The sequence below is a fragment of the Hibiscus syriacus genome, unplaced genomic scaffold (genome assembly GCF_006381635.1).
Source record: "Hibiscus syriacus cultivar Baekdansim isolate YM2019G1 unplaced genomic scaffold, ASM638163v2 tig00000340_pilon, whole genome shotgun sequence".
Lineage (NCBI taxonomy): Eukaryota > Viridiplantae > Streptophyta > Magnoliopsida > Malvales > Malvaceae > Hibiscus > Hibiscus syriacus.
In genome coordinates this window covers 214344-224534 of record NW_024061783.1, presented here as the reverse complement: position 1 = coordinate 224534, position 10191 = coordinate 214344, and the positions used below count along the sequence as shown (strand labels likewise).

Genomic DNA, 10191 nt, shown 5'->3' with positions numbered 1-10191 from the left:
GATTCTGACACCTGTAGCCAAAGTTATGGCCAAAAGACTGAAACATACTCAAAACGACCCCAATGAGGAACATGTCACAATCAATTCCCGCCTTTGCGCTGATCTGCCAACTCATGGTATCTCAGCGCCATCAACGTGCAATCTGACAGCTCAGCATCATCTGTCTCGGATCCCCCTGCATCAGTCACCCCGGGTTGGAAAGAACTCGTCCTCGAGTTCAGAGTAGTGTCATCAGGATCCACAAAACAATGACTCAGGTGCTTCACATTAAAGACATCAGAAGTCTTCAAGTGACTGGGAAGTCGCAACCTGTAAGCATTATCATTGATCTTCTGCACGACCTCACAAGGTCCAATCTTCCGATCCTTAAGCTTATTATACTCACCAACAGGAAAACGATCACGAGTTAATACAGCCCAAACAAAATCACCAACATCAAAAAGTACCTGACGACGATGATTGTCAACCCGAGTCTTGTACTTGGTATTGCTCTCATGAATGGTCTGTTTCACCTGCTCATGGATACCCCGAAGATACTTTGCCATCTCATCTGCTTTAGGACTGAAACGTCCTATACGTGGAATAGGGGCTAAGTCCAACACCCCGGATGGGTTCTGACCATAGACAATCTCAAATGGGCTTAAACCTGTGGTTCTGTTTTTTGATCTGTTGTAGGCAAATTCTGCCTGAGGCAATGCCAAATCCCACTGCTTCGGCTTCGTTCCTGCCAAACACCTTAAAAGGTTTCCCAAACTTCGGTTCACCACCTCAGTCTGGCCATCCGTCTGGGGGTGGTAGGCGCTACTGAAATTCAACTGCGTTCCCAGTTTCCCCCACAGGCTCTTCCAGAAATGACTGATGAACTTAGTATCACGATCTAAAGTGATGGATCGAGGAACACCATGTAAACGCACAATCTCCTTGAAATAGAGATGGGCAATCCGGTCAGCATCCATAGTCTTTCTGCAGGCTACAAAATGAGCCATCTTGGAAAACCTGTCAACCACAACAAAGATAGAATCAGAGGCCCTTTGGGTGCGGGGTAAGCCTAGTACAAAATCCATGCTGACATCGAACCAAGGAGCTTCAGGAACAGGTAAGGGAGTGTACAATCCCACATTGGTGAGAACTCCCTTATACCGCTGGCACACATAACAACGGTCCACATAATGGGCCACATCACTAGTCAACTTGGGCCAATAAAATTCAGAAGAGATAAGGGCCAATGTCTTATCTCGGCCAAAGTGTCCCTCATTATGGAGTTCACTTATAATTTGCTGCCTCAATGAACAATCTGGAATGCACAATTGTAATCCACGAAACAGATACCCATTATACAAAACAAAATCATGACGGTGACCCTCAGTTACCTCCTGAAATATCCTTCCAAAGGAAGGATCAGCTGCATACATATCTGTGAACGTCTCAAATCCTGCAACTTTAGTACTCATGGTGGTGAGAAGTAAGGTACGACGGCTCAGGGCATCTGCGACGCGGTTCAAACTCCCTGCTTGGTGCCTCAGCGTAAAAGTGAATTCTTGCAAGTATGCTACCCACTTGGCATGACGTCTACTCAGCTTGTGTTGGCCATTGATGTACTTCAAGGCCTCATGATCGGTAAACATAATAAACTCCTTCTGTACTAGGTAGTGACGCCAATGCTTCAGGGACTGAACTATGGCATAGAACTCCAGATCATAAGTGGAATAATTTTTCTTCGATCCCGATAGCTTCTCACTGAAAAAAGCAACCGGACGACCTGCCTGACTCAGAACACCACCAATGCCAACGCCAGATGCATCACAATTTACCTCGAACACTTTGTCAAAATCTGGAAGTGCCAAAACTGGAGCCTCGGTCATCTTCTGCTTGACCAGTTGAAAATTGGCCTCTGCCTCCTCAGACCACTGTAAATCACGCCCCTTGAGGCACTCTGTGATAGGGGCGATCAGAGTACTGAAATTTCTAATGAATCGATGGTAAAAAGACGCCAAGCCATGGAAACTTCGGATGTCATGTAAGGTTCTTGGTCTGGGCCACTCCAAGACTGCATCTATCTTTGACTGATCTGCATGAACACCATCAGTAGACACAACAAAACCAAGGCCGCAAGACCTGATGCATAAATCTCATGAATGTACTGGGCGCATTGGATAACCCAAAAGGCATGACCATCCACTCATACAACCCTTGTGGCGTTTTAAACGCCGTCTTCCACTCATCTCCAGGCCTTATTCTGATTTGGTGGTAACCGCTCTTAAGGTCAATTTTTGAGATCTTAGAACCAGATAGCTGATCCAACATATCATCTAGACGGGGAATTGGAAACCGGTACTTCACTGTAATTCTGTTGATCGCTCGGCTGTCAACACACATACGCCAAGAACCATCTTTCTTTGGCACTAACAGAGCAGGGACTACACATGGGCTCATACTCTCTCGGATATAGCCCCTCTCCAACAACTCTTCCACCTATCGCTGCAACTCTTCGGCCTCCTTGGGACTGAGGCGATATGCTGGTCGATTTGGCAAACTTGACCCAGGAACAAGGTCAATTTGATGCTGAATATCCCTCATAGGTGGTAGTCCATGAGGAAGATCCTCTGGCATCAAGTTAGAGAATTCTGCTAGCAACCGCTGCACCTCTACTGGTAAATCTGTATCCACGTCTACTGCATTGTTCTCGCAAGGTAGCAAGGCATAGACCACGTCGCCATGCTCAATCTCATCTAAAAACCTGGACATAGAAAGCATATTAGTATTATGGGTTACTGGGGTAGGAGTAAGTCCTTCCCGCCGGGGTGCCAACACAATCTTTTTTCCCTTGATGCTAAGGGAATATGTATTCTTCCGTCCATCATGAATGACACTGCGATCATACTGCCAAGGTCGACCCAACAATATATGACACGTATCCATAGACACAACATCACACCAGGCATTATCAAAATATTTTCTACCAATTGAAAAAGACACGAGGCATCGCCTATCAATTGTTACCTCACTGTCTTTATTTAGCCATGACAACTTGTATGGCTTAGGATGACGGTCCGTCTTCAACTGCAATTTCTGGACAACCTCCTCGGACACTACATTCTCACAACTGCCGCTATCAATGATCATTTTGCAGACTTTATCTGCAACTGTGCAAGTCGTGTGGAAAATATTGGTTCTCAACCAATCGTCTCCTGAATCGCCCTTGGGGGTAAGTAGACTCTTGCGAACGACCAGAGTCTCATGACCATCTCCATACAGCACATCATCAGTCTCATCATCGTCATACACGGGTTCGCCAATCTCCTCAGTCTCGTCTTCCACGTTTTCCTCAATCAATAAATTTTTGCCCTTTTGACTAGCAGGCTTCCTGCAATCAGTCGCCCTATGCCCTTGTTCACCACAACGAAAACATCTAATAGTAGGGTTAGAATTACCCTGCGGTGGCTGCTGAGCAGGACGGGACTCTTGAGGGCGAACTGGTCGACTGTTGTGATCGCTCCTGATCACTGGTCTCCTGTTTTGCTGTTTTTCAACAGCAAGTGCACGTTGGTATGCTTCCGAAACACTCCACAATGAATGAAGGCTGAGGACATCTTGCAAGGGCTGGCGTAAACCCCCCAAATATCGCGCCACCATCTGCTCCTCCGTCTCAGATAAATCGTTCCGGGCGACCAATTGGTAAAACTCCTCCGTGTAATCATCGACTGATCGCGCGCCCTGCCTCAACGCATGAAGTCGCTGAAATAAGGTTTGCGTGTAGCCGAAGGGAAGGAAGTGGCCCTTCATCTTCTTTTTCATCTTCTCCCAATCAGTGATCTTGGCTTTGCCCTGTCTTTCTCGTGAACGTCGTAACTGTTCCCACCACGCAGATGCTCTGCCCTTGAGTTTGATGGCGATCAGTTTCACTTTCACACGATCGGGGACTTCCTTATATTCAAAAATACGCTCCACTTCATTAATCCAATCCACGAATCCCTCGGCCTGTAATGTACCAGAAAACTCAGGGAGATCGACCCGAAAACCGATGTCTCCATGACGCTCTTCCCGACCACGGTGCTCCCGGAATCCTGCACCCCGGAATCCTGCGCGATTGTGATATGGGTTTTCGAAAGTGGAATTGGTATCGTGATCAGAGGCCTCACGATCCTCTAAATCCTGCGCCGCCAGGCGCTGGGTTAATTCTGCGACTTGCCTCTGCAAATCCGCAATCATCACATCCTGAACGCTGCGATCACGACGTTGGGCTTCCTCATTCGGAACCTGCTCACGACGACCACGACCACGACCTCCAGCCATTGAAACTGGTGAAATTTCCCAAGAAGATGTTGAAGCTCTGACACCAACTGACGCCAGACAGAATAGTGATTATCCTGTAGGCTAGCTCCGACAGACGATTCACAAGAGAAAATTCGCCCAAAAACCAGAGAAAAAGTCTCTAGGGTTTAATAAAATATTATAAAATCAAAACTGTCAAAAAGCAGTCCACAAGCCGGACTGTTATAGCAAAAAAATCGTCTTTATTCGAATTTTGCCAAAAATAGCAAAATCCCGAAAATCACTCTAAATTGAAATTCGAAATAAAATAAGCAATCTCCCAAAAATCCGGCCTAAATCGGATTTAAATTGACTTCCTAATTAACAATCGAAATATTACCATAAATAGTAAAAAATAACTAAATCTAGTGATTCGGAGGGGAAAACGACAGAATTTGAGGTTGAAAAAAGGCCACATGGAGCGTAGCTCATGTGGAGAGCGTGCGCGTCGAAAAGAGCTTTCCGGATTGGGGTCTTATGCGCGATTCTGACACCTGTAGCCAAAGTTATGGCCAAAAGACTGAAACATACTCAAAACGACCCCAATGAGGAACATGTCACAATCAATTCCCGCCTTTGCGCTGATCTGCCAACTCATGGTATCTCAGCGCCATCAACGTGCAATCTGACAGCTCAGCATCATCTGTCTCGGATCCCCCTGCATCACCATTCCAACTTCCCAAATCTGCAAGGCCTCATGGAATAGCAACATAAGGACTGCCCCAACCCGTAAGGAGGCCTATGCCACTGAATTTGTGCAATAAGAGTAAAGCAAAAGACTCCAAATTGTTCAGAAATTTAAGAGCTTTTATTTTGGGCCACGTATGGCTAAGTAATCCTCAAGTATATACCTGAGCTGAACCACAAACTAAGCATAAGGGGTCATTTGCAAGGCTCATTCTATATCTTTCTTCGTTGGTGAGGAGGCGATTCTTCATGATCAGCCATAGAAAGAAACAAATTCGAGAAGAACTCGTGAATCTTCCGGATGAGACGTCATTTGTTACCATGTTGATCATATTTGACCTCAAATATGATCAATAGGATTAAGAGTAAGTGAAGTTTGTGTATGTTATTAATATCATTTATATTCGTCAAGTTTGACTCTATTCAAGCCAAGAGTTTCAAATTGGCCTTTGCTAAGACCGTTAAATTAACAAGCAAGTGACGCCGAAACCCAAATAAACACATTTCTAACAAGAGAAAATTAGATTGCCTTCCGATGATCAATGCAAATCCGGTTTGTTTTATGCAAAGCTAAGCATGAATGCAGTTCCCACCTCTTGCAAAATGCCCTATATGCCTACAAGGAAGTCAAATTTTGAGCTATGCAAAAATAATCACAGTAAAGAATACATAAAAAATACTTATTAAGAGTAAATTTTAGTCTACATAAACAATGATTTTTCTACATTTTGTCAATTTCAATTTTCAATCAATATGTAACAACAGTTGTTTCTTTCTCTTCTATAAGTATTTAAGATTGTACAATGACATGAACAGAAAACGAAAAACATACATTGCGTGGTGTGCCATGCTATTCATATGGACCTAGAAAACAAATTTACTGGCTGTTTTGCAGCCTAAAACATGCGGAAACTCTCAACTATTTGGAAATAGGAGGTTCACCCAACCACTTTGCACGATATCCTGTTCCTTTGCAGTCGGAGCAGCTCGTCGATCCCTAAAGTATACATAAAAGGAAATATCGTTTCAGTACCACTCATCAGTATAGAATAGGGAGGGTATGCAAATACAGAGATGCATATAGTTTTGAGATATACCTTTCCAGCGCAAATCACACAACTGGTGTTTCTAGAAGGAACTTGACAGAGCATGTTATCCCCAAGGATAAAGAAACCGGTACCTCCGCACCACTTGCATTCAATGTGCCCCATGGAGTTGCACGAAGAACAAGCAATTGGCCTTGGTTGCTGTAACAAGCATGAAGAAAAATGAAAATATCAGTGCCCAAAAATGGTAGGAAATTGCTTAGCCCCTCAACAGGTTCCCAAAAGAGACCCACATGAAAGAAATGCATTCACTTAAGCATGAACAACAATTCTTTTTCCCTTCTTCTCAAACACAACATCTAAGATGCATTTTAATAGTATGGATTATTATCTTAGAACCTCTTTCCTAGACTTAAGTTACTTAGTCTCGAGTGTGAGTGTATATATTAGCATACAAGTAACTAAACATGCACACAATTAGAGAAACATATACCGAATTCTCCATAACTTAAAAATCAGAGATCCATCACCCAATATCTTGCTCATCAAATATCACTTAAACCACAACATTTAAGAAATACACAAAAACGCAAACAAATTTAACACTTGTTTGGTTTCAGAAATGCGTTAGAATGCACGCAATTGGAGTCCTGTTTTAGATTCGGAATTCCAGGCCACGGATTATTTCGCTAAAATTAGATTCTACCTTAGAGATGACCCAAGCTTTTTCCATACGGTTAACGAAATCGGAAGAGCTCTCATGGGAATCAACAGCAGAAGCTCTGGTGTCTAGAATCCTCGAACCCTTGACCCTTGAAGTGGTACCTTGGGGTACAACCCCAGCACCAAACGACACTCTATTTGTTGACATAAAGCTCAAATCTTTCTTGTCAATTGATATGCGCATGATCACCGGCCTGCAACAACTCGCACAACTTTCCATTTCCCGTATTATTCACCTTGTTTTGGGGAATGTATTGGATTATTATAGGGGAAATAGAAATCCTGGGCTGGGGGAGGATTTTTCTTGTGGCGCCGAAAAACCGACCAAAGTTCACTCGTTTTCAAAGAGGGAAAAAGGGAAGATAAAACTGCGAGCAATAGCGGTTTGGTGACTATAACGATGGACGCGGGAAAGGCCCACGTCTTGTTTGGACAAAAAAATTATCAAAGGTTTGATATATGAATAGTCCCTGTATTTTATTTGGATTGCACAATTGCTCTTTATACTTTAATTACTAACTTAGAACGTTACACCTATATATACTATAGGCCCAAAGGAACCCTGCCATTCGGCCCATCTTGCATAGGCTATTTCCAGGGAGTATCTGATTGTTCCTTAACAACTTCACTGCTTAGTATTGTAGTTAACATCTATTAAGCTCTTGATTTTCAGTAATCAATAACTGTCCCCTAATGACTTGAGCATAGGAAAGGAGGAGTTACTAAATCAAACACTTGACCTAATCTAATAAGCTGTGTGTATCAAATCAAATGGTACTTAATTATTATCATGCTTACCTTTCTGTTAGTTACATTCAAATCAAAACCAAACCCCAAAAAAAGTATTAAGTGAAGCAATCATTGTTCTGTAGGTAAGATGGAACTCTTAAATTAGCTGACCCTATTCCCATATGTAATGGGGTAAGGGAAGGTAAGATAGTAGGCTATTCCCAACACCAGGTTGAGAGCAGCTTCCGTGGGAGACCTCCGGCAGTCAGAATTATGAATTCTCCACCGTGAGATTCGATCCTACGACTACAAGGTTAAGAGCCTTGTGCTCTACCAATTGAGTTGGACGGGCAATTCATTAAGATGGAACTCCTACATATTTTTAAATGTATGGCAAGCAAAGCAAAAGCGTGCTCCTGTTTGATTTCTGTGATCAACAACCATCCCACTGTTTTGAAAGCTCTATTTCTTCCAGCCTACTAACATATATATCATGATAATGTTATTGGTAATATATTTAGGGTTCTACCATTATATTATTATTATTATTATCATTTGAACCTAAAATATTGAATATATGCATACTCAAACTTGAATATTTAAGATGTCAATACTTAAATCTTGTTATTTCAATTAAGACCTGGTTTACATTTAGGGTTAGACTAAAGGAGGGCTGTGCACATCGATGGTACAGATAGTTATGTTACTTAATCAAGCCACCTGATAGCAACCACTTAACCTACCGTACCAATTTTAATAATGGAAACAAACCAAGTTTCATCCACTTTAAAACAAAAATCGTGCAGGATTCATTTAATCTTTAGATTGTCATCGTCAGCTTGATGGTTAATCAAAAAACCAGCTAAGGGTTCTTTCTTTCTTCGTAAACGAAATGAAGTTATACGAAAGCCTACTTTATGGTTTATATACCTTTTGTCTGCCTGTGAGGACGACGCTTACAGTTTACATTTTCTTACCTTAAACAACTCCTCGAAGAGATGTGGATAGCAAATCTCAACTTATTACGATTAAACCCTTTAAGTGTCAAAGAGTGGAATTTTTAATTAACAATTAAGAATATAATATTTGATTATTAGGACAGAGAATGGTGAGATCTATTAACCATATGTGCATTTATTAATGATAATCTAAAATAGGCGTCAACATTTTTAAATAATCTACTAGAAAAACTTAGGGGTTTTGGGTGTATATGCATTTTTTAGAAACAAATAAAAAGATTGTAAACTTTAACTTAGTTAAATATCTTAATTTAAAATATGTTTAAGAATTGTATTTAAAATTTTAAAAATAATGAGTTAGAATTTTAAATTTTATAATTAAATAAATAAATTGTACATCAAAACCCTAAATAAAATTGCATGGGGAGAGAGGGGAAGGCCATCAAAGTACGTCGCTAACAACCCAACCCAACCCAAAACACACACACACAGACATCCCATCAAACATTCTTTCTCTCCTCTATAAAACGATCCAACAAATTAACTTCACCAGCTTGTTTGATCTCAGCCCTGTATTTTTCTTTCTATCTATCTCTAAAGTTAAATATTATCGAGTGCTTGAAATGGAAAAGCACCTTAAATCCATAACTTCATCGTCAGTGCCTTCAACGCCAAAACCGACCACTTTCGTGGAGGCTGATGCAAACACCTTCAAAGACCTGGTCCAGAAACTCACCGGATCCACCAACGATACAGACAAGCTCCCCGTTAATATCCCTGGAAGGCTTTCCTCCAAAACCTCCTCTCATGGCGGTGACCACCCCACAGCACCGCGCCGTCCACCGTTTAAGCTCCAAGAACGTAGGAAATTACAACACTCCATGAAAAAGCTTGAGATCAAGCTCGGTCTCACCACTCTACGTAACTCGCCTAGTCACTGTGTCTTTGACTGCCAAACTCGCCGTCTTGACTCACCGGTGACTCCACTAGGATCAGAGTCACTCTTTTACTCGAGCTCTGGTACTGTATCACCATCGTCTCCGGTGGTTTCAGAAGAAGAAAAGGCGATTGCAGAGAAAGGTTTTTACTTGCACCCGTCAACGTTAAATACACCTAGAGGAAGCCGATCGCCGGAGCTCTTGACTCTTTTCCCACTTAGTTCACCTCGTGAGGAGAAGCGAGATTAAGTCTCTGTGTTCAAGTTGATGGAGTTTTCTTCCTGGGATTTTAATCATTTGTGGGTTAAAAGTGTTATTGGTGTTGCATCTTTGTTTAATTGTGGAGGTTTGTTGTTGCTTAATATCATGGATTCTTGGAAATTTGCAAACTTAACTACTTTTTCTCACCTACACCCATTGGGATCATCCGTGAAGATTAAAAAGAGAGTAGAAGAAAATGTATCATTATCTTATGCCCTCGTATTATATAAATTTATGTATGTATTATCTCGTATTATAAAAAAAATTATATACCGTAAATGTATATATGTTAATCAGAGAAGGGAATGATGCTTAGACGCGTTGCATTGGATTCTTGGCGTTGAACTTGATTAGACTAAAACCAAGTTTATGGTCTAAAATCAAATTTGTTGGGTTTCGTATTCTTCGTGCTTAGAATGATTGCATATCCTTGTTTTTCTACTTTTTAGTTTGACTTGAATTGCAAATGGGATTGCGTATACAAGTCATATGAATACAGTTATCATCAAATATGTATCCATTATTATATTTGTATGA

At 41.6% G+C, this 10191-nt stretch overlaps 2 protein-coding genes across 2 annotated transcripts; one reads left to right on the top strand and one right to left on the bottom strand.

The window, feature by feature from the left end:
• Window positions 1-5711: 5711 nt before the first annotated feature.
• On the bottom strand, window positions 5712-7111 carry LOC120200406. The gene is made up of 3 exons (XM_039201275.1): window positions 6751-7111; window positions 6096-6245; window positions 5712-5995 (listed from the first exon to the last, which is right to left on the bottom strand). The coding sequence occupies exons 1-3, from the start codon at window positions 6985-6987 to the stop codon at window positions 5918-5920; spliced, it is 465 nt and encodes a 154-aa protein (XP_039057206.1). The 5' UTR covers window positions 6988-7111; the 3' UTR covers window positions 5712-5917.
• Window positions 7112-9015: 1904 nt separating this feature from the next.
• On the top strand, window positions 9016-9850 carry LOC120200400 (VQ motif-containing protein 33-like). Its single transcript, XM_039201272.1, has one exon. The coding sequence runs from the start codon at window positions 9079-9081 to the stop codon at window positions 9640-9642; it is 564 nt and encodes a 187-aa protein (XP_039057203.1). The 5' UTR covers window positions 9016-9078; the 3' UTR covers window positions 9643-9850.
• Window positions 9851-10191: the final 341 nt, after the last annotated feature.

Bases quoted from the DNA above. Each gene is read 5' to 3' on its own strand.
- LOC120200406 (XM_039201275.1), bottom strand. From the start codon at position 6,987: ATGGAAAGTTGTGCGAGTTGTTGCAGGCCGGTGATCATGCGCATATCA. The intron at 6,246-6,750 runs GTAGAATCTAAT...TGCTTGTTACAG, and splicing joins AAGCTTGGGTCATCTCTAAG to CAACCAAGGCCAATTGCTTG. The intron at 5,996-6,095 runs GTATATCTCAAA...TGTATACTTTAG, and splicing joins GTGTGATTTGCGCTGGAAAG to GGATCGACGAGCTGCTCCGA.
- LOC120200400 (XM_039201272.1), top strand. From the start codon at position 9,079: ATGGAAAAGCACCTTAAATCCATAACTTCATCGTCAGTGCCTTCAACG.